The sequence below is a fragment of the Oryza brachyantha genome, chromosome 2, assembly GCF_000231095.2.
Source record: "Oryza brachyantha chromosome 2, ObraRS2, whole genome shotgun sequence".
Classification (NCBI taxonomy): Eukaryota; Viridiplantae; Streptophyta; class Magnoliopsida; order Poales; family Poaceae; genus Oryza; species Oryza brachyantha.
The window spans coordinates 7,808,907-7,833,387 of record NC_023164.2 but is presented as its reverse complement, the minus strand read 5'-3'; the positions used below and the strand labels follow the sequence as shown (position 1 = coordinate 7,833,387).

The 24,481-nt window shown below is 44.5% G+C and overlaps 3 protein-coding genes and 1 long non-coding RNA gene across 4 annotated transcripts; 1 reads left to right on the top strand and 3 right to left on the bottom strand.

Moving 5' to 3' along the window:
* LOC102715645 lies at positions 1–1,713 on the bottom strand. Its single transcript, XM_040520428.1, has one exon. It carries the CDS (start codon positions 1,562–1,564, stop codon positions 68–70), a length of 1,497 nt encoding a protein of 498 aa, XP_040376362.1. The 5' UTR covers positions 1,565–1,713; the 3' UTR covers positions 1–67.
* Positions 1,714–11,982: 10,269 nt separating this feature from the next.
* LOC107303647 lies at positions 11,983–13,249 on the top strand. Its single transcript, XR_001549596.2, has 4 exons — positions 11,983–12,347; positions 12,482–12,589; positions 12,689–12,779; positions 12,860–13,249. It is a non-coding gene; the product is annotated as an uncharacterized LOC107303647 (long non-coding RNA).
* Positions 13,250–16,705: 3,456 nt separating this feature from the next.
* Positions 16,706–17,975, bottom strand: LOC107303508. Its single transcript, XM_015833071.1, has 2 exons — positions 17,845–17,975; positions 16,706–17,766 (listed from the first exon to the last, which is right to left on the bottom strand). The coding sequence occupies exons 1-2, from the start codon at positions 17,973–17,975 to the stop codon at positions 17,079–17,081; spliced, it is 819 nt and encodes a 272-aa protein (XP_015688557.1). The 3' UTR covers positions 16,706–17,078.
* A 5,133-nt stretch (positions 17,976–23,108) lies between these two features.
* LOC107303650 lies at positions 23,109–24,008 on the bottom strand. The gene is made up of 2 exons (XM_015833712.1): positions 23,826–24,008; positions 23,109–23,671 (listed from the first exon to the last, which is right to left on the bottom strand). The coding sequence occupies exons 1-2, from the start codon at positions 23,861–23,863 to the stop codon at positions 23,293–23,295; spliced, it is 417 nt and encodes a 138-aa protein (XP_015689198.1). The 5' UTR covers positions 23,864–24,008; the 3' UTR covers positions 23,109–23,292.
* Positions 24,009–24,481: the final 473 nt, after the last annotated feature.

Below are 24,481 nucleotides of genomic sequence, written 5' to 3'. Positions count from 1 at the left end.
TGTTTACTTTTATTACCTTCAATGGCCGGACTGCATGACTTGAGATATTAATTCTACCGTAACTTAATTACAAAAGCGAAGGTTTTATCCAAACAGGGGTGGGCCAATTGAGCCATGGCGGCGAGTCCTCGGCGCACTTGAACCTCTGCAAGCTCTCGGCTTCCATGTCCCAGATGCCGATCTCTGGCAAGCCTTTCACGTGGTCACCGATATACTCGGACGAGTTGTCGGCGATGTATGCGCAGTTTGGCTTCAGCATCGGATAATCTTTGGTCGAGAGGCACATCGTGGTGTTGGCACCGAGGAAGAGAGCGTGATCATCCAAGCTCCCCATCTTGACCAGCCGTCGTCGATCGAAATCGACCTTGAGCACTTCGATGTGGGTCGTCCTGAGCTGCAGATACGAAGTTACGCGGTCGTCGTCGTCGAGGCCCATGACAGATTCTAGGTCGTTGTCGTCGTCGAGGCCCGTGATAGATTCTAGGTCGTCGTCGGAGCCCGTGATGACAGATTCTAGGTCGTTGTCGGAACCCGTGACAGATTCTAGGTCGTCGTCGTCTACCTTGAGACTATTAAGTGTATGCTGTGATGATGACGGTGTTTCAGTTTCCATCAAGGCGAAGAAACGCCGCCATCTCCGTACTTGAAGGATGTCACCCCATGGCGCGCGGAGGATGTAGGTGGAAGGGAACCACTGCTGTGGGACTCCGCCGGTGATCTGCTTCACGACGGGAGAGTCGCCGTTGAGATCCAGGGTGTAGATGGATCCATCCAAGCGGAGCGCGTAGAACATGCCGTCGTCGTCGTCGTGGAAGAAGTCGCGGAAGCCACACGCACTTGGGCCGAGGTGGGGGTGTTCGTCCGGCGAGATCCACGTCCAGCGCTCGTCGCCGAGCCTGGCGAACGAGAGTTCGCCGTAGCTCATGTGCGCCATCAGCGCGACACAGGCGCCGGGGCCGGCGGAGGACGGGCTGCGGGAGAGGACCACCCGGTGGTACATGCGCTTCTGCGCCTTACCGGCGGTGAGCAGGCGGGGCACCCGGTCGAGCCCCGGCCCCCCATTCAGGTAGACGTTGTACCTGAGCGCGCCACCGGGGACGGTCTCCACGTGGTGGATGCCGGTGATGGGCGGGAGAGAGGCCTGGGCGCCGGTGATGGGGTTCAAGAGTCGGAGGTTGGAGTTTTCGTCGGCGGTGACGACCCAGCCGTGGCCGGCGCCGACCACGTGGTGGCCGGCGACAGGTGCGAGCGGGAACGGGACACGGACGGACTCGCCGGTGAAGGGGCAGTGGACGGCGGCGGCGGCCGGGGAGTAGGCTTCGCAGGCGTAGAACAGGCACGGGAGCTGCTTCGCCGAGGACGGGAGGGGGAAGCGGGCGCGGCGAACGGCGGCGGACGCGGCGCGCCACCAGCCGCAGACGGCGCCGGAGCGTACAAGGTCCGGGACGTCCAGCTGCTCCATGACGGTCAGGAGAATGTCCTCCAACAACTCCGCCCAATCGGAGCTACCTCCTCCTCCTCCTGCGGCGGCGGCAGTGGCACTCGATCTAACAGGTGATTCCATGGTCCTCGCCGGCGGCGGCGGCGGCGGCGGGTGGCGGGAGTAATTTGCTCGTCTTGTCTCAACTATCAGATTCTCTCTGGCGGGACGTAACACAGGCCCTAATAAAAGAGTGGCGGTGCATCCGAATCCGATTAAGCTATTGTGGCACGAATCCGAATGCGATTAATTAAGCTATCGAGTTGCTTTGTTATAAATATGTTCAATGGAGAAGTAGTTGGGAGCAAAATGTGTATATATGTTTATGTTAATTGCATAATTGTTTATTTTGGAGACATGTATTAGTTGAGCTCTTTATTTTGTATCCAATTTCGACAACTATGCGGACATATACATAGATTAATTTCCCCTTTCTCTCATGTGGCCAATGAAAATTGTGTTTTTATTCCAAGGCTATGGACATATATTGTCGTGATGGCACACGTTAGACTCGAGTGCTTATTTGTCACGTTCTATCACCTTTGTATCCAATTCAAGAGAAAATACTCCTAATTGGAAAGAAGGAGACCAAGTAAAAGTTTCAATACAAATTTTGATTAATCTAAACCATTGTAATATAGATTTTCCATGACCTAACTGTATGAATATATATATATATATATATATATATATATGTATGTATGTATGTATGTATGTATGTATGTATGTATGTATGTATGTATGATACTATATGTTTAATATTAATCTAAGGTATATGTTACTGCTACATATGTATAATAATACAGTATTAAACAAAAAAACTTGTCCGATTGGGTGTCCAAGAAGGAGTCTGATTAGGATTCTAGTTTTTTTTGTCTAGTATCTTTTCCATATATATTCTGAGTAGGATTTCTCTAGATAATTTTTTACCTTGTATGTTTAAAGCTGGTGCAGGACTTGGGGAAGCTGGAGAGCAGCACGTCGTTTGGCCTCACATGAAGCCGGCGCGGAGGGCCTCGACGGCCGGAAGGAGGGCTCTGCCATCCAGAAGCCACCCAGCTCACCAACTGGCGGAGCAGGAACGGTGGCCACCTCGATCGTCTTCAGCAGCAGCGAGGACAATACTGTCGAACCCAACGGCGCCCATCATCTCCGTAACACGTAGCTAGCGTGCTTTGACTAAGACCCTATGTTTCTAGCCGTATTGCATGTCATAGACACTAACTAGAAGTATTAAATAGGCTATTAATAAAACTCGCCCTATACTTTGGTTTATTTCGCGAAACGAATCTATTGAGCCTAATTAGTCCTTGATTAACGCTACAGTAAATGTTTGCTAATTGTGGATTAATTAGGCTTAAAATTTGTCTAATAAAATAATATTTATTTATACAATTAGATTTGTTATTAGTCTATATTTAATACTCCTAATTAACGTCCAAACATTCGATGTGATAAGAACTTAAAAAAAATCTTTGAATCCAAACAGCCCCTAAGAGATGAGGAGGTTGCGAATGAAGCGTGGAATAATTAATCCCTATTATATAGACCAATGGAGGAATTTTATAGTCACTCACAAGTATATGGACATATTTATGGGTTTTGTACCTCAAGTATTTAGTAACATTTTTATGGACGGTAAAAAAATTAATAAGAAGGGTCTTTCATTTCAGTGTTACATTCACACTGCCATGCTAACAAGTAACAACCCGGGCGTGGCAACAATACCTTCCACGCCAGTAAGCCGGCCGTGGCAGGGCGGCTCCACGTCAGCGCCCACCGACGATTCCACGGGCATTGGACGCCACGGTGGCACGATTGTAGTGCCAACAAAGATGGCATGGCTGCATCACTTGGCTATGCCAATTACATTAACATGGTCAAAAGATTCACTTCTGAAAATATTTTGTCCAGTTAGTGATTTAGTAATAAAATTATTTACTAAAAAGGTTTATTTTATTAAAACATGTTCTCTCGCGGTGAGGTGGAATCTACACGAATCCGTAACCGGATGGTCTATCTCTTTCCTCCCCTTTCCTTTTAGGTCCAGTAAGCCACTACTCGAACGTTAATCCAAGTATAAATCAAATCGACTTAAAAGTCATAAAGGTGGTATACACCAATTCAACCTGTTATCAAATTCATCGGCTGAGAGTGATGCTCTCCGTTAATTCTCCACGCATCATGCTATTAATCGGCCTACCAGTTGATTCCTTCCCCTGCACTGTTTTCCTTTAACAACTTAAAACCCAGATCATGATTCCAAGTCCAAACCTATATTTTATTTCGTTGGACCCATAGGAAATCGTGATCCCACGGAAATCACCTGTTGACAGGGGAAAAGTCTAATGCGCGCGCGCGATCACTTCCCCTCTCCAGTCTCTGTACGTACGTATACTCCCCCCTCTCTCTTTGTATATATATATATATATATATATATACACACACATACATACGCACATTTTAGACATATATAACTTTATACATGTAAACTTTAGATATGTAAACTTTATAAATGCAAACTTATATAAAGTTTATATATGTCTATTTCGCGCGCGCGTTCTTCCAAAAACAACGTTTTTTCTCTATTTTATATGTGTAAAATATTGTTTTCTTTATGTGTATAAAGTTTACATGTATAAATTTATATGTATAAAGATTTTTATATATTAAGTTTATATCAATTATTTTTTGTGTATATGTAATTTTTATATGTATGTATGTGGGTATATATAAAAAGTTTGCATGTACAAAGTTTATGTGTATAAAGTTTACGTGTATAAAGTTTACATGTATAAAGTTTATGTGCATAAAGTTTACATGTATAAAGTTTGTGTGTGTATGTGTATATATATATATATGTGTGTGTGTGTATGTATGTGTGAGGAGAGGGGTGGGGGGTATATCCGATCCGATCGCACCGATCGCTCATTAGACTTGCCCATTCAGAGGCCAATAGGATACCATTCAAAAACGTCAGATTGAACATATCCGATTGGACCCAATCTTTTAGATCCTTCCCTACCTCTCTGACCGGTTGGAGAGACTGGTACAATTGGATGTACAGAACTTATAACACCCAATGGGAAGAACTAGACATCAGCTATGAGCCTGTCAAGAATGGAAAGAGACGAACCCCTCCTTACAGCCGCTTCCTACTTTTGGTCCGATGCCCTAAATGCATTTATATTTGGCCACGGGATACTCACCCCCACGCTTATGGACGTAGTGATGCTGACCGGACTGAACATCATGGCCCCAGTCAACTCTCTGGGTTTGAGAAGAAACTTTCAGCATCGGCTGCAAACCAAAAATATGGGAGGTTGGTCAGGGTATATCGCCTCACATTGCAAAGGACTTTGGGACAGCCGATCACAGAGAGCACAGTGCTTTCCTGAACCTCTGGCTAGAGAGATTTGTATTCTGCGGACAAACTCTAGGTCCCACCACCAATTTCGAGAACATCGCTGAATGCTTAGCCGATGGAAATCCCGTGCCTCTAGGCCAGTATCTGCTCGGAGCGGTCTACCATATGCTGCACCAAGTATCCTCAAAGCTCTCTGTCAGCCAACCAGTTGGCCATGTAGCCGGACCATGGTGGTTCCTCTAGCTGTGGTTGCGACTATATCTCTCCAAGGCCCTAGAGCTATCAGCCTTCAACAAGCGTAGCTTTCCCTCTCTGTCATACCTGGAGTCGGAGCCAGCCGCAACCCGGAGATGCATGTCATACGGAGAGGTAGTCTCGTCCTTCTCGGGTCACCGGATGTCAACTGTCCGATTAGCACATATCTTCAAGCTCTGCTACTTAGGAGCTAAGCCCAACGCTCAGACTTGGTTTGCTTACCTGGATTCTCGAGAGTACGAAGCCCCAAGCATACTTAGGCTGGAAGAAGTATTGACAGATAAGTGCTCATCGGAGAACCTTGCTTTTGCCCTTACCCCATGTCTGCTGCCAGTGAGTTTTCACGCTGGACGATTGGCTTGGCCTTCATATGAGTTCCATCATCCAGCTCTCGCAGCACGTCAGCTCGGCTGTGACCAACTGCCGGCTGATCTCTTCTTCCTTGGCCGGATTGAAATGAGGGGCCAGGTATCTTCGACCTTAGAATTTGATAGGATTAACAAAATGGCCAAAGTTATCCCGTTCGGCACTACAACAAGAACCCCTCTCTAGCAATACATCCTTACCAACGCATTGACCATCTATTGTAAAACAAACAAATTTAGCAACACTAGTAGGTGAGGTGAGTTTACAATGGATAATTCGCGTTGCAGCACATGCGTTGCGACATCATACACAATTGGCAATAAATAATAGTATATATTGCTAGTTATGTGTTGCAAAGGATGAGCTGCGTTGGTAAAACTTTTAGGACTAGATATGTCAATCTGATCCGTAGTTAACCAGAAAAAATTCTCATATATAGAAAAAATAACATATATCAATCTTATCCGTAGTTAGCCAAAAAATCTCATTCATGAGTAAAATAACATATTTTAATCTCATCCATAGTTAGCCAAAAAAAATCTTATTCACGAAAAAATTACATATTTTAAAAAATTCTCATATATATAAAAAATAATATATTTTAATCTTATCTGTAGGTACCAAAAAAAATCTTATTCATGGGAAAAATAACATATTTCAATCTCATCCATAGCAAAAAATAATCATTCATAGGAAAAATAGCATCGTAAAAGTGCACAAGTCCAGGCTTGAGCACACTACCTGTAGGTTGAAGCATTGAGTCACTAAACAAGTAATCAATGTGTGAATATATTTTCTAATAAAGAGTATATACCAGAAGTGGATTAGTCATTCACGTTCATTTGACAAAAGAATATGTTTTATTATAAGTTAAAATATTAAATTATTGTACATGTACGTATTCAGGGGTAAGAAAATCGACAAAATAGTATGTTTGATTATAAGTTAAAATATTAAATTATTGTACATGTACGTACTCAGGTACATGTCAATAATCTAAACTAGAATAATATCAAAATATGTCATGAGCTCATGAACCTAATCGAGATATTTTATATCATTCTCACGCTTAGGCTGACTACAAATCGAGATCATAGTCCAATGGGTAGGGCGTCCCTCCACAAACAGGAGGTCCAAGGTTCGATCCTCGCCTCCGGTCTTTCTTTATTTATATTTAAATAATAATATAATATAATTATAAATATAATAATAAAATAATAAAACTGGAGGAACATAAAACTGTCCATTATTGAAATTAACAGCGCATAAATATATTGCTACAACTTATCTTCTTTATTGCTAACTAGCCACACTTATTGTCACATATTACCAACAGTTGTACATGTGTTGTAATTGATGTTAGCAACGGCAGCAAAGGCAACGTATGTTTAATGTGTTGGTGCAGACCCTAACAATGCTTATTTGAACTTTTAGCCATATATATATATGTATTGCTAAAGGGGGTTTTCTCTAGGTGTGCGGGTCCACGACCTCTTTTTCCTTTGGAAATGTCGTGCTGGACGTCTACACCGCCTGGTGGAGTGAGCTGCATCAACACCTATTCTCGACATCAGTGGGCTTCTTCTGCAATCGGATCGACTCCGATTATGAGTATTCTGACTCCGAGGTGACTATTAAACCTGCCAGTTTACTCTTTGGGCGTCTCTAGTTATCATGCGACATTAACCCTTTTGCTTTGCAGCCCACTCTCGCAGTTCCTGTTGTTAGCCGGAGTGGCAAGCCGATCAAATACTCAACAACAATGCTACCAGCTCTGGGCCATGGTGCTCCTTCTCCGAGCAAGTTTGTCAAAAAGTTCTCGGGGCCGCCGAGTCCATTGAGAAGACCCAAGCGCAGCAAGGTCGAACGAGCGCCGAAGAAGATGTTGAGGATAACAGCGGAGGCAACCCCCATGGAAGCTACATCGGCTGACATGGTGTTGACATCAAAATGTGAACGTTGACGCGTCACACACGAAGGCCTGAGAGTCAATCTTAGACAGCTCCAGTGCAGGACCTAAATTCTTAGAATGATGCGTGGACATGTCAGTCAGTTTGATCCTGCAACTGACAAGATATAAATAGTAAAACAAGCCGATCGGCTATCAAGCCGATAGGTGAATAAATATCTAGCCGATCAGATGTTAATGCTGCAACGGTTAGCCGATAGGATAAACGATCAGCTGTATAAAGCTTGAATCGGCTAGACTTGAATTAAACTAAATATTAGACCAACATAATCTGCCAAGTTACTTATTACTCTCAGTCGATCGGACGAGCCCCTACAACCAAATCGAACCCAACGTACAGAGATTGGACTTAACCAAGACAGTATGCAGTCGAGCACGATATAATTATAGGAAACACGAAGGTCGATAAAGCTAATAAATAAACCGATGAATTACTTGGAATAAACAATGAATCATGTGCTGCGATCGACTAAATCCAATTTACATGTAATTCTCATAAGCCAATGCAACAACTACCGATCTAACAGAATCAAGTCGATTGGTATAAAAATAATGCAGTAAGACAATCAGCTACTTTATTGATGTAAATACGATGAACATGTAGATCGGCAAATATCATCGGCTATAGACGGCGGATGAACAACCAAGATCTATAAAATATCTAGCCTAAATTTCTAAGAATAATCATAGAAGATCGGACCCAACCGAGACAGCTCAAAATTAAACCTAGCAATGTTAGGATAGATACTAAACAGATCTAGATTGCTATAAGCCAATGAGCTGATGATTGGTAACTTATCGACTGGTCCTCCGATAAAACAGTGAATAAAATATATCGATCTAATATAAACTATCTACTAGATCGTACCTAACCGAGACAGTACTAGATTGAATATGTTAAATAGCGAATATCAAACCAAGATAGATCGTCCAAAGTGGTCGATCAGATCAACTCAAAACACGAAAGTGATCTAAGTTGAAACTGATACGATAACTAGCAATCACACAACTAGATTAGAAGATCAGACTGAACCGAGACAGTTCTAATCTGGCCGAACGATTACCGTGGCCCGGCGAAACGATGGACTTACCCCTCCGTTGGAGATCGAAGCGATGTCGCCCTGCGTTAGGTGCCAAGTTCCGCCGGAGTTGAAACCTCGGGAGAGGGTGGCGATGCGCCAAAAGAAGTTGATCTAATTATGCTGTAGATGAAAAACAATGACCCGGAGCATACATATTTATACCCACGGGTGGAGGCTAGGTCGTGTTGGACAGGACATACAACTCCTAAGAGATAAAAGAATGAACAAACTTCTAGATAAATTCTATCTCTAATACACAAGTCCCGATCGGACTCTAACAACCTTAGAGATAAAGAAAAAATCTAAACTAACTCTAGATAAAATTAAATTACACGGACTCTGATTATTCTCGAACCTATCTGTAACATTCTAGGCCTAATCGGACTCTATCTCTTATCCGATCCGGACTCCATCGGCTAAATTCGAGTCGTATTCTGCCTGGTCTTCTATCCGATTGCCCTGTTTTCCTGTTTGATTCGGTCTTTAATCACAGTTTAATCTCCAACAGCAAATTACCAAATTCTGGCGTTAACACATGGACGCTGCCATCGACGCCGCGGCTGAGGAGGCTTCTGACACTGAAATACGGCAAAAGGTGATCACCCATCTCTTCCCTTCTCAGTAGGTAATTGCCTCTTGAAACTTACGACTCCGTTTAGCCGATTGTTTTTGTAACTCTTTTCCCTACAGTCTCCTGTCAAACCATCGGCCGATACTCCCCCTTGTGCTGACTATCGCCGCCGATCCAGCTCCTGTTACTGATGTGGCGCCAGCGCCAGCGAGTCTAGTTTCATCAGCTGACCCAACCCTGAGATCTGGCGCCACCGACGCCGCCTCAGCCAACGCCCTGTACACGCTACAGCCGAGATCTCCGCTGAGACACGGCGGCCGCCACCGCTCCTGACCTGTCACCGCCAAGGTCCGCCCGCCGCCGCCGCCCGACAGCCGAAAGAGAGAGAGGGACGCGCCGGTGCCGAGATCTCCGCGGGGGCGCGGCGGTCACCGCTCCTGACCCGTTGCCGCCGAGGCTCGCCCGCCGCTGCCGCCCAATAGCCGGAAGAGAGAGAGAGGGAAAAGATAAAAGAGAGAGGTGACACCGAAGGAACTTAAAAAAATAAGAAGGAAAACATTTGGTGGTTATTTTGCAAACAATTTCTATATTTTTAACCAATCATGAAATAATCTTCGGAGACTATTATTTCAGTTTTAATGTCTCATTTTCCACATTCCAATAAATAGCTAAATAAATAAAATGCATTTTCTTACTTTCTCAATTCACTGAAATTAAATATATATATATATATATATTTGTTTTTATTTATTATTCTACGAATTGTACATTTTATAATTACAGTCGCTTAAAAAAACTAAACTTGCAAATCTATAATTACATGTGGCAAAGCCGTGTGGCGGCCCAATCTACATTGCCCCGGCCCGAGCTCTGGCGCCGTCGCCCCTCCAACGCCGATGCCACTGCCACGACATATTTGTAATAGATCTTTGGGGTCTTTAAAAGAAAATAAAACAAACAATATATTTGGAAACAGAAAATAATTTATAGGTAAAATTTATATATATATGTTCAAAGTAAAAAATATTACTTAAGTAGGTTAGATGCCATTAATATAGAATGCTTTTTACCTAAACAGGTCACTTACAAATTTTAAAAAAACGTCCAACAAAAATCCAAATATACCATTATAATATTTTTTAATATTCAAAACTTATCCATCTATATAGATATAAATCTTTTCTACAATACTTAGTTTCTTACCATCTTGTACTCAACCTTCCGGACACCATCACATCAATCATTTGAGAGGCATTATAGTTTTTCCTCTATTCTTTTGTTCTTCGCTCTTACAAATTATAGCATGGTCCTAAATAATTCAGTTGTTGCAAAAAAAAATAGACATGCCATATATTTGCTACAGAATGGCCACAAATGGCTAAAAACAATAGTATTTTAAAAAACATTGTAAAAACATTAAACAATCCCTCGTGAGGGAATCAATCATGGGCAGATGAAGTCCCCGTGCTGCTTTTCAAAATAAGGGAGGTAAACAAATGATTACACCGGTTCAAAATGACTCGCCAATGTCATCAATGTTAAAATATCACTGACTTAACAATTTAACAATGCGTTTTCACCAATATCATTTTTATCCAACGTGTCAAAGAAAATAAAGATTATTTTACTACATCTATTTATAATAAAAAAAGTTATGGACAAAATAGACTTTCCCCGCGCTATTTCTTCATTTAAAGTAATTCATATTAGTAGGTATTAATGGTTATAATAAAAAACTTATTTCTTCGTAATTACTAATTACGCGCGGCAAAGTTACGTGTTGTTTCTAGTAAGTACTAAATAATACTCTCTCCGTTTTGCAATGTAAGTCTTTCTAGCATTGCCTAGATTTATCTAGGTATTAATAAATCTAGACAAATATATAAAATATATACATTTATTAATAAATGAATATAGACAAGGCTAAAAGTGAAACTGACGGAGTAAATACTAAAAGCGGCCAGATTGGGAGCCCGCTGGGGTGTGCCACGTAAAGCTGGAGGGAGGGGCGGCCGGGGGCGTGGGCCACACATCGCCTTCATTTTCTCGGCCGTCGGATCCGCCGTCGACGGATGGATGGGTGAGAGGAGCTGCCCGTCGGCACTTGTCGCTGTGCGCTGTGCGCCGCGGCCGCGCCACCCGCGCCTCTCTCCACCGCTCCGCATCCATCGCTGTTTTGCCGCTTTTCTTCGTCGCCCCCCAAAACCCTAGCCCGCTCCCTCCACCTCCTCGACGGCCTCCGGCGGCGGGCGGCAGCTGTGTTCTCGGTAGGCGGCGCTCCTAACGGCAGCGGCGGACGGCAGGCGCGGCGGGCCCCCGCCCGGCGGCCGGCGGGAGCGGCACCATCTCGCTGTGCTGTCGCCAGCGTCCGCCTCAGCGTGCCAGGCATGCCGGTGCTGGCGCACCTGCAGAAGAACCACAGGTCGGCGGCGAGCAAGACGAAGTTCGACGAGGCGGCGCTGGAGGGGATCCGGCGGGCGGTGGTGGGCAGCGCCTACGAGGTCATCAAGCTCAAGGGATACACCTCCTGGGCCATCGGCTACTCCGTCGCCAGCATCGCCTGGTCGCTCCTCCGCGACCAGCACCGCATCCACCCCGTCTCCGTGCTCGCCAAGGGCCTTGTCCGCGGCATCCCCGCCGACCGCGAGCTCTTCCTCAGCCTGCCCGCTCGCCTCGGCCGCGCCGGCGTGCTGAGCGTCGCCGCCGAGCTCGTGCTCACCGACGAGGAGGAGAGGAGGCTCCGCATCTCCGCCGAAACGCTCCTGCACCGATGGACGAGGCCGGTGTGGGCGGCGGCGGCGGCCCTAACGACGGCGCCGGTCCACTGGTGCGGTAGCTGGCGGCCGACACGACCGCCTGGGGCGCCGGAGGCGGTCGCGGCTTACGGAGTATTGTAGAAGGAGGTCACAGTTGCACATTTCACTTGGCAACAGAAGAAGCAGCAGCAATATGGCTTCTTCTTCTTCTTCCCCAATCTCGACACAGGAAGCAGCTCATCTTTGCTCTTCATCTCCTCCTCCTCCCCTTCTTCACCTCCCTGTAGAGCTTGGACTGCTACCCTGCTGCTGGTGGTGGTTACAGTGAGCAGGAAGCTGATAGGGTCGCCTTCCTCCCTGGGCAGCCAACGAGCCCACAGGTCTCTCAGTTCTCAGGGTACATCACTGTGAACAGCCAGAATGGCAGGCCACTCTTCTACTGGTTCTTTGAGGCCCAGGCACTGCCATCTCAGAAGCCTCTCCTGCTCTGGCTCAATGGAGGTTGCTACGGCTCGATCATTTACTTCTCATTTCAGTTTGTTCCTTTCAGTTTCATTTGTGCCAACTGTCCCTACTTCAATAAAGATGTGAACCTTTCGGTATATATGGTGACATGAATGGAGATATACATGCAGGGCCAGTTTGCTCATCAATTGGATATGGAGCTGCATCTGAACTAGGAGCACTCAGAGTTAGCAGGAATGGACCTGGGCTTGAGTTCAACAAATTTGCTTGGAACAAAGGTGATTCAAAAACTCTACACTTTAGTTCATTATAATTATTCCAGGTTTGGCCAAATGAATAGTATGCTGATTCTTTCATTTTTGCATTGATCTTGCCAGAATTTGCTGTTCCTGGAATCTCCTGTTGGGGTTGGCTTCTCCTACGCCAACACATCCTCTGACCTCACCAAACTGAATGATGGTTTTGTAGGTAATTTTTTTTTAGGCTAAGAAGGTAGAGGAGACTCTACCTTATATCCATTTCAATGATAAAATGGGTTGGCGTTACAGGATTATACAGGTTACAAGGAGAAAAAGGAAGAAGAAGAAAACTGTACAGAGAGAGGAGCTTGAAGCTTCTCAGGCTAACCACAGCCAAATGAAGGAAAGTAAAACAGGAGATGAGCCTAGCTTATAGGTGTTGATTGGACCATTGATTCATTTTTCTTCTGGTTGTAAGTTGATGAGCTCTTTTGCTTGAGTCAGTATTTCTGGCAATAGCTGTATGTGTTGGTCAAAAATCCTGTTGTTCCTTGCTTTCCAGAGTGTGTATGCACACGCCGCAAACCAGATTGGCTCTATGCCCTTGAACCTGCTGTTTTGTTCAATTATTGCTTCCAAAAAATGGTGTATTGACTTGGATATGTTGGCCTGTCTTGACAGATTAAGTCTTGCCCATAATTCTGTAGCTGCTTTGCATCTTAGTATGATATGGTCTGCTATTTCTTGTGCCGGACAGATGTCACAAAATTGGGTTATTACTCCATTTCTTTCTTGTCATGTTTGCTTTGGTATTTAGCCTATCTCGGAATGCCAGCCATAGGAATATTTTGCAGGTGTTGGGTATCTCGCGTATCCAGATATACTCAGCTGAGGGCCAGAGTGTTCCATGGTTAGTCATCATCTGATATAGGCTTGAGGTTGCAATCTGTGTAGTTAGATATAGCATTTGTCTTTCGTCTGGAATTGCTTCATCAGGGGAATGGTTGTTGATAATCATTTGCAATTCTTCTAGTTCTGATTGTGCCTGGGCAGAGAGGTTTTGGTGCAGCTTGATGGTCCATGTCCCATTCTGGAATCGTGAATGTATTGTGCAGTCTTTATCCACGGCGTATGAAAACAGGGTGGGGAAGGTGTTCATAAATCTGTCATTTGTCCAATTATCCTTCCAAAATAGTATTGTGCTGCCCTTGCCAAGTTTGGTTCTTGTTATAGGGATCATTCTGTTTATGTTTGTACTCATCAGTTTCCACATGGGTGTCATTGGCCTTTGGTTGGGATGGTATGCTGGTCAGCATATATTTATCCTTGAACCATTTTCCTATTGGTTGATCACTTTCTGTAAGTATTTTGTTCCCAGTCTTCATTAGTAGTGCCATGTTATGTGCTTTCAGGTCTTTTATTCCTAATCCCCCTTGCGCCTTGGATAGTAAAACAGTCTTCCACGATATCAAGCACTGTCCCCCTTTGATTGTTTTCTCTCCTTTCCATAGGAAGGCCCTTCTAAGTTTATCGACTGCTTCGAGGTTTTGTAGGTAATTGAGTATTATTATTGGTAAAGTATATTTTTATTCAGAATTGTCTGCAGCGTTTGAGATGTTTTTGGCATCTTTCTTCCTTGTAGCCGATGACGCATATAATTTCCTGTAAATTGGTTAGACAGATTTCCACAGTATAAGGACCGTGAATTGTACATTTCAGGAGAGAGCTATGCAGGTATTTTTCACATGAACATGAAAGTTGTTCCCTTGGGCCTCTTTTTGTTGTATTAATGCATCAGTTTCAGGTTAGAGTTGACATTTCCAGTCAGAAATTCATTAGTGGTACTTACTTGCATGTAATCCTTAGTAACCATGAATTGACTCTGAACTGAAATCAACTCAATTAAAAAAATTACTAGATTTGATGGTTCAGATTATGCATATAGGTGTACTCAGCACTAATGATGTCTACAACTAGCTGTGTTGAAGTTCTAACTTTTAAGTGCAGGGCATATCTTTGTCCTGTAAAACCACCAAAAGAAAAAGATATATAGTCGTTTCAGTAGAAGGATACCTAATCTGTGAAAATAAAAGCAAAGTGAATAACTGAATATATCCTGGTTTACACCATAACTTGACATCATTTCTTTTTCGCAAATAGACTTGACATCGTTTTCGTACTATTTAGAAACGAAGGCATATCCTCATTTTCCAAATAAAATGTTTTCATTCCCCGTTCAATTGGGCTTTACTGGGGAGATACATGAGTACGCTTTACTGGGATGGTTGAAGCATCGATCTCCCCAATGAGATACTTCTCCATCATCTCCCTTGCTGATTCACTGTGGCCAATATCTTCAAAATCATTGGTTGCATCTTTGCCTATGTGCATTGGAGGGCAGGTGTCAGCTTTGAATAATTGAAATGGCATGGCCGAAGGTTGATGGTCAGTATCATTACTTATGAAACCACAGAAAAAATGTCTCACCTGTTACTGCTAGCAACACTTCGTCGCCACCAGGATGCTCATCCATAAAAGAAGTAACATCGTATACCTGAAATGTTAATAAGCATGAGATGTTCATGGTCAAGCGCCTAAATCTCTTCATATCTAGCACAGTTTCTGATAGGCCAGCGACGTAAGACAAAGGACATTAAAAATGGTGGCATAAATTTTGATGTTTTCACCAGGTTTTACTTCATGAGTGTCTACTGTCGGGACTGGTGGCATGTTTCACCAGAGAATAATAGGTGCTGAAAACCTGCCAATGCCAGCTCATTGGCATCAGATATCTGTTCACAATGAGCAGCTTGGTGCTTATGCTGTTCGGAAATTGGTCAAGAAGTAAGGCTTATAGCATAAGGCTTATATTTGCTCATGTATGATATGGTATTTAAACTTTGCTTCAGGCTCTTAATAATACTAAGGATACACTATCATCATGCCTTATTTCAGTTCTGTAGTTTATGTGGAGGGTGACATTGAGACCAGAGTTTACAATGACAGAATTAATGATCTAACCGAAAAATATACCAGAGATCTGTGTACGACGTGATGGTATATATGTGCTGATATTAAATGAATATTATCCATGTATCACCTCTATTTCCTGCAGAAACACTCAATAGCTATCCTGTGCAAACTAATTGAAATAATTATTGGAAATGAACTTGCTTTACTGTTTATACTTTCCTTTCATTGGGAAGGGCGAACATGCTGAGGTGTACAAAGGACATTCTTGCTGATGGACAGTTTGTGCCAGTGAAGAGAGTAACAAAAGGTGGTAACAAAGAGGACAGGATTAGCGGTTTCTTATCTGACCTTGGAATAATAGCCCATGTAAAACATCCAAACGCAGCACAGCTCTTGGGGTTCAGTGTGGAAGGAGGCTTGCATTTGGTTCTTCAGTTCTCACCTCATGTTAGCTTGGCTTCTGTTCTCCATGGTATGGTCTCCTCTAAATACTTCTTAGTTAATGAATTGAATTTTTGTGAGATATGCTGCATTACTGCTATGTGGTGCCATATATTACAACATATATCTTTTCTAAAGATCAGCATATTGCACCTTTCACTTACAGTTGCGGCCTGCGGGTAGGTTCAGCCATCGCAAATTGACTAGAGCTGCATTAGTAGATCACTTGGGTTATAGTTCACTACTTCTCACAGAAATGCATCAGCGTCGGTACAATTCAGCCTTAGGAACTGAAAAAGACCTCAATAAATTCTATTGCTGCCTGCCGCAGGTACTGCAACACACTATATTGCTATTTTCATGTCTCATGCCCACTTATTGCTGTTGTGTTTCTACATGTTTCATGACTACATAGATATATTGTATTTTCATTGTGCGCCGGTTTCGAAGATTGCATCTTCCTATGTCCTACGGGTTTTCGCCTGCCAGTCATTCGATGAGTGAACCTTCGCTTACGAAGATTGGTGTGTGCTGTCGTGTTTTCTTTTTGCCTCACTTTACAGCGGACAATATATAATGGATCGATCCTTCTATTTTAGTAGTTTCTACCTACAGGAGTAATTATTACGTTTTGTGGGTTTAATTTGATCACCGCTGAAAGCTCTCATTTTTATGACTTGTTGAGCTTAACCACTTCGTTGCGCTAGCTTTACCCAATCACTCACAGTTTGGACTGGCAAGCACAAAAGGGCATTTCACAGGCTTTAGTTATTAATGCCCTAGACTGGAGAGGACAGATGAAGGTTACTTGTTACTTACAGTTCCAATGTTGCATTACAGAGGATTGAAACAGTCGACTTCAGAGGATAGGCCTATGTTCCAGTGTTGTAGCCACAAATTTGTCGGCCCAAAGGATAGCAGAGTCTTAAAGAGAACAGGTTATCGAAATTGCATTGCTGATTCCTTTAGTTTCTCCTTTTTCAAAATTCACTGCCCTCATAGACATGCACACTTACTTTCCTCTTGTGGTCAATACGAAGCATTACTGACTGTACTTTGGCTAGAGTTTCCTACATATAGAGACTAATGTTTAACTTTCTCTATAGCAGGCAGCTTAGTTATCGTGAATTTGCTTGTTATGGCGGTAGTATTCTTGAGGGTTCTTAAAGAAGTTACCGCAACAGGAACACCTAACCCTTGTCTTGACGCGCATCAATTGACGATGGCAGTCAAAGTAATGGTTCATCATAGAACCTTTTCTGAAACACCTTGGAGTAGACCTCTTCTCTTCGAAGCACTGGGTGCAAGGCATCTCTCCTTTGCCTTGGAGCTCACACTTCCAAAAGTACGAGAATAGACGGTCTTCCTGCTGTGTCTTGGCGGCAGATACGGTCACCTTCTCCTTTTCTTCCCGATGTTCTGCTCGATTATCAAGCTCATCCCAATGAGGCCCTCCATCAGCATTCATGGCAACCTCACCCAGCAGGGCCTGCAGGGGCATGACGGCCTCCTCCTCCTCGGCGGCGTCGAGAAATTCTTGCGGGTGTGGCTCCTCGCCGGCTATGAAGGCACCATTTGGGTCATTAAGGTCCTCGTACGGATTGGCCCCCTCGTGCGGCGCTGCGCCACCGCCTCCAGACCCGGCCACCGTCGGCGCAGCTGGCCGCCCCAGGCGCGGAGATTTCCGCGGGGACCCCGCGGGCGAGATATCCCCCTTCCTCGCCCTCTTCTCCTCGTCCATCACGTCAGGAACTGGAACAACATAAGCCAAAAACTCCGTCATTCCATAAACCCCAACGAACCTGCGCGAACCAAGAAAACACGCAGCATGAGAACAGCGGGTTCACCAAGAAAGAACCATGAAACAGGAAACAGCGAACCATGAAACCGAAGAACACGAGAGAACTCCACCAACAGGAAAAGGGAGAAATCGAAAATCCCGGTCCATGAACGGCGTCTCGGCGCGACGGATTTCAGGAATCGAGCCCATCAAGAGCTCGATAAAACCCATCGTCGGATACGAACAGCAGGACACGAGACGAACTGCAAAACAAACCAGAGTAGCGAGGAGAGCTCGCAATCCATAAACCCCAATGAACCAGTAACGGCGTAGCCAACTCGCGTCTAAGCAAACACCAAACAGGAGCAAATCAACGAACCGAGAAACCAAACAAAATCGGAGAATGAAACACAGGGCCGGCGGGCGCAATCGAACGTTCCGGCGCCGACGACCAATACCCTTTCCGCCGCCGCGCCGCAGATCCGCGACCAATTATAAGCCCACCCACCCATCCATGATCAACCCAGCCCACCAAGCGCGCAACCAAACCCCGCGTCGGAGACGAGCAGCAGGACGAGAAGACGAAATGCAAAACAAACCAGAGTAGCGAGGAGAGCTCGCAATCCATAAACCCAACGAACCAGTAACGACATAGCCAACTCGGGACTAAGCAAACACCAAACAGGAGCAAATCAACGAACCGAGAAACCAAACAAAATCGGAGAATGAAACACAGGGCCGGCGGGCGCAGTCGAACGTTCCAGCGCCGACCACCAATACCCTTTCCGCCGCCGTGCCGCAGATTCGGAACCAGTTATAAGCCCACCCACCTATCCATGATCCACCCAGCCCACCAAGCGCGCAATCAAACCCCGCGTCGGCGACGAGCAGCAGGACTAGGAGACGAAATGCAAAACAAACCAGAGTAGCGAGGAGAGCTCGCAATCCATAAACCCCAACGAACCAGTAATGACATAGCCAACTCGGGACTAAGCAAACACCAAACAGGAGCAAATCAACGAACCGAGAAACCAAACAAAATGGGTGAACCAACACAGGGCCAGCGGGCGCAGTCGAACGTTCCGGCGCCGACGACCAATACCCTCTCCGCCGCCGCGCCGCGGATTCGGGAACCAATTATAAGCCCACCCACCCATCAATGATCCACCCACACCACCAACACCAAGCGTGCAAACAAACCCCGCGTTGGCGACGAGTAGCAGGACTAGAGATGAAATGCAAAACAAACCAGAGCAGCGAGGAGAGCTCGCAATCCATAAACCCCAACGAACCAGTAACGACGTAGCCAACTCGCGTCTAAGCAAACACCAAACAGGAGCAAATCAACGAACCGAGAAACCAAACAAAATCGGAGAATGAAACACAGGGCCGGCGGGCGCAATCGAACGTTCCGGCGCCGACGACCAATACCCTTTCCGCCGCCGCGCCGCGGATTCGGGAACCCACCCACCCCACCAAGCACGCGATCAAACCCCGCGTCGGCGACGAGCAGCAGCAGCCGGCGGGAGGAGAAACTTACCGGAGCACGCGCAAACGAGGGCTCGGAATCTACCCTCCTGCTCGGCTGCTCGAGCTCTCCAGCTCGCGACGAGGCCGAGAAGTTGGAGGGAGGGAGGAGGGAGGAGGGAGGAGAGGGAGAGCGGAAGGGCGGAGACGGCGAAGAGGCGTGGCTGGTTTGTGTTAATCACCTCGCGATTCGTGAGCAAAAAGCCCCGGTGCTATTCATTCGATCGTTCGTAGCCTACTGGGCCGAGATCGTCCTGGGCCTCATGGCGTGATGCGGCCCAACGATGGGGGTGGGCTTTCGTATTTACTCCAGGAAAAAGCCCACTTTAAGTTCCTTACGTCAAATCTAATACTCCCTCCGTCTTTACATTTTGACGTTGTTGATTTTTTATACACGTTTGAGTATTTATCTTATTAAAATTTTACCTATTTATTAATTATTTTTATATTATTTTATTTATTGTTAAATATACTTTTATGCATATATATATAGCTTTACATTTGAAAAAAATTAAATAAGATAAATAGTCAAACACGTATAAAATAGTTAACGGCCTCAAATATTTAGGGACGGAGGTAGTACATACTAACTCCGTTTCATAACTGTTGACGCGTCACACACAAAGGCCTGGAAGTCAATCTTAGACAACTCTAGTGCAGAACCTAAATTCTTAGAATGATGCGTGGGCGAGCCAATCAGTTTGATCCTACAACTGATAACATAAATAGTAAAACAAGCCAATCGGCTATCGAGTCGATAGGTAACTAAATATCTAGCCGATCGGATGTTGTTGCTGCAACGGTTAGCCGATAGGATAAACGATCGACTATAAAAAGCTTGGATCGGCCAGAAACTCAATAGAAATAGATTCGAATTAAATATTAGACCAATGTAATCTGCCAAGTTACTTATTAATCTTAGTCGATCGGATGAGCCCCTATAACCAGATCGAGCTAGACGTGTAAAGATTGGACTTAACCAAGACAGTATGCACTTCTTGACGCTGAAAATAACAATCAACGGTCACACATGTAGGCTTGGGAATCAATCTTAGACCATTCCAGTGCAAGACCTAATTCATAGATATACCGGACGTGCCAGTCAGTTTGATCCTGTAACTGACAAGATATAACATGAAACAGTTAACCCTGAAATCGCTATCAGCCGGATAGCCGATACCGTTCCAGGACCATAGCCGATAGACTAAACGATCGGCTTTACAGGAATTTCGTGATAACAATTATAAATATACTGAATCGGTTAAGTCAGAAGCAGGATAAATACTAGATGAGCCAAGCAACCAATTAATCTTAAAAGATCGGACCTAACTGAGACGGTCCTCAGATTAATCAGCCGATCAGACAGCTTTAGTATTTATCGCACGTACAATTATCAGCCGATACGAAACTAAGTGTGGAATTACACGTAAATTAGAATGCTATACTAATTATCAGCACGAAACAATAACAACCAATGACATGTATGCTCATATCAGATCTAGAGGATCGAACCTAATCGAGACAGTACAGACCTAAGTATAACCATGCATAACATCAGAGGAATATTATGGCATGTGAATAACGAGATAGCAAAGCAGCATAATCCATCCATCAATCTATTAAACCCAACCGATCGGACAGACTTCTACGAACAGATCATACCAATCATACATAGATCAGACTTAACCGAGACAGTAAGTAGTTTCGCATGATATAACCATAGAAACATGAAGATCAACAGGTTTAACCAGCCAATCAATGAATTACTCAAGATACTGCTGGCTAAAACTCCAGCGATAAGCCCTCGCAAGCCCCCAACCCAATCTGATAACCTGAACCAAGCAAACCTAATTGATCGGATCAAACCGAGACAGAATTAGATCAACAAAACTCACGCGGACAGATCAGACAGAAGAACTTACGAGGACTTGATCGAGAACTACCATTACCTCAAGCCAAAACAGATTAAAATAATGATAGAACTCAACCCACCGATCAACTAAACAGAAGATCAGATACAACCGAGATAGTTCTGTCTTAATTGATCGACGGGTTATGACGGGCTAATAACTAATCTTACAGTATCCGGACTCAAAATCCTAACCGAACTCTGAGATAAATCCTAATTAATCTACACGGACTCACGGTTAAATACCGAACTTATCTCCAGGCTTTGGGCCCAATCGCACTTCCATCCTTGTCCGATTTGGACTCTATTGTCTGCAACCCCCGTGCGTCCAGCTTCATGTTTCCAGCTGATTCAAGCCTCCTTGTCCGATTCGGTCTTTAATCATGTTACAATCAATAACGCTCATTTGCCAAAATCTGGTGTTAACAGCAATGGAGCACAATATAATTATAGGAAACACGGAGATCGATAAGACTAATAAATAAACCAACGAATTACTCGGAATAAACAATGAATCATGTGTTGTGATCCGCTAAAACTAATTGGCATGTGATTCTCATAAGCCGATGTGACATAAATAACCGCCGTTCTAAAAATAATACAGTAACGCGATCGGCCACTCTATTGATGTAAATATAATGAATAATGAATATGTAGATCGACAAAAATATCGGCTATAGACGGCGGACAAACAACCAAGATCTATAAAATACCTAGCCCGGATTGCTAAGAATAATCATAGAAGATCGGACCCAACCAAGACAGTTCAAGATTAATTCTAGCAATGTCAGGATAGATACTAAACAGATCTAGATTGTTATTAAGCCAATGAGCCAATGATTGGTAGCTTATTGGCTGGTATTCCGATAAAACAATGAACAAAATACATCGATCTGATATAAACCATCTGACAAATGCAATCTACTAGATCGGACCTAACCGAGACAGTGCTAGATTGTATATGTCAAACAGCAAATATCAAACCCACGTAGATCGCCCAAAGTGGTCGACCAGATCAACTCAAAACACGAAAGTGATCTAAGTTAAAACTGATACGAAAACTAGCAATCACACAACTAGATTAGAAAATCAGACCGAACCGAGACAGTTCTAATCTAGCCGATGCGATTACTGTGGCCCAGCGGAACGATGGACTTACCCCTCCGCTAGAGATCGAAGCGATGCAGCCCCGCGTCAGGTGCCAAGTTCCGCCGAAATTAAAAACCTCGGACAAGAGGGTGGCGATGCGCCAAAAATATTGGATCTAATTATGATGTAGATGCCAAACAAGGACCCCGTGCATACATATTTATACCCTCGGGTTGAGGCTAGGCCGTGTTGGACACGACATACAACTCCCAAGAGATAAAAAGAAATAACAAACTCCTATGTATATTCTATCTCTAACACACAAGTCCCGATCGGACTCTAATCTCTTAGAGATAAAATCTTCACTAACTCTAATTAACAGATAAATTAAATTACACGGACTCTGATTATTCCCAAATCTATCTGTAACAATCTAGGCCTAATCGGACTCAATTTCTTATCCGATCCAGACTCCATTGGCTGAGTTCAAGTCGTATTCCGCCTGGTCTTCTATCCGATTGTCATGATTTCTGTTTGATTCGTTCTTTAATCTCAAATTAATCCATAGCGGCGATTTGCTAAAATCTGGCGTTAACAATAACATAAGATGTTTGACTTTTTTGTTGTAATGTTTGATTATTCGTCTTATTTCAAAAGTACAAATATAAAAATGATAAGTCATGCTTAAAATTCTTTTGAGAAGAAAGTAAGTCACAAGCAAAATAAATGATATTTGTATAATTTTTTGAATAAGACAAATGGTCGTAACAAAAAATTGACATATCTTATATTATGAAACGGAGAAAGTAACACTTAACCAGAAACCGAATATGAGACTCCTAAACTATTGAGACAAGTGTAATTTGACTCCCCCAGTGGTTTTGGAGTGTGGTTTTGCTGACGTAGAGCTGATGTGGCGGTATTGACATAGTCTTGTGTTGATGAGTTGATCTAGTCTTAGTCCCGCGTGACTCTTATGTGACACTAGAATTTTAAAAAATATCTATAGGACCCATATGTCATTCACACAAAATATACTGTGGGACCCACCCCTTCCACTCTCCAACCATTCTTCACTTCTTCCCTTCTCATCTGGCCGAGATGCCGTAGGGGCGTAGGGCCCTCGCAGGCGCGAATGCCGCCGCGCACCCTGACGACGCGGACGAGCATCGGCTCCACCAGGTCGTACGAAGACTGCGCCGGCTCGACGGCGTCGCCGGTGGACACGAACCGGCCGGAGATGACGCGTGGCGAGGTGGCGTTGTACTCCGGCTCCAATCCCCCACTGAGGTGTCGCTCGACGCGGACGCGCTCCGTGCTCGATGCCATCCGCGTCTTGCGGACCTCGGGCGGGTGCACTGCCTCCCCGATGTCCGGCTCCGGTTGCGGCTTCGGCTGCGGCCTGCGGGTGAAGATGCGGCGGCACGAGTTAATGATGGTAATTGATCCACTTATTCGTTGCATAAAAGGAGTGATTAGATTAGCCAAAAGCCACAAGTTAATAAATAATAATCCAGCAACAAATTGCTAATTAACTAATTAAACACTCGGCATACACCAATCCTAGCCCATGAATCCTGCTCTGATCTGCCATGCCATCGATCGTCTCCTCCACAGCGGCACGCAGGGCGCAGGAGGCTCAACGGTGCGCGCTGACGAGGGTCTCGATGAAGCGCAGCCCGTCGAATCGCTGCGCGAACCGGCCGTCCGCCCTCGACGGCGCCAGCGACGTGGCGAACAAAAACAAAAGCGTACGTAAGCCATCCACATATCAGTGGGTCCCACAATATATTGTTTTTTTAATGACCGATAGGTCCCACTGATATTTTTTAAATTATATTGCAACATAAGCGCCACGTGGGACTAAGACTATATCAGCACCGTCACATCATACCACGTCACCAAAACTATCAACGGCAAGGCGGCGAGGACGACACCATGCATCTTCAATTTTCAGCACAGAAACTCGGATACAGTGTATGCATTTTCTTTTTCATGTAGCTACCTAGCCTCTCCAATAATTAGTATTAGATAAATTTCTTTTTAGCCACCATATATCATATATAGATTAGATTAGTTTCTTCTCGCTACAAAATCTCTCAATTTCTAGCGGCAGAAGCAGAGGTGCGGTGACACCAATCTACCAATAAGCAAGCACTACATCAAGCTGTCGACGTTTTCACCGAGTCTCCACGTCCACCATCAACATGCA

Coding starts and splice junctions, on each gene's coding strand:
- LOC102715645 (XM_040520428.1), bottom strand. CDS start 1,564: ATGGAATCACCTGTTAGATCGAGTGCCACTGCCGCCGCCGCAGGAGGA.
- LOC107303508 (XM_015833071.1), bottom strand. CDS start 17,975: ATGGGTTTTATCGAGCTCTTGATGGGCTCGATTCCTGAAATCCGTCGC. Junction 17,767..17,844: donor TCGTGTTCTTCGGTTTCATG/GTTCGCTGTTTC, acceptor TGGTTCGCGCAG/GTTCGTTGGGGTTTATGGAA.
- LOC107303650 (XM_015833712.1), bottom strand. CDS start 23,863: ATGGCAGATCAGAGCAGGATTCATGGGCTAGGATTGGT. Junction 23,672..23,825: donor ATTCATGGGCTAGGATTGGT/GTATGCCGAGTG, acceptor CTTCACCCGCAG/GCCGCAGCCGAAGCCGCAAC.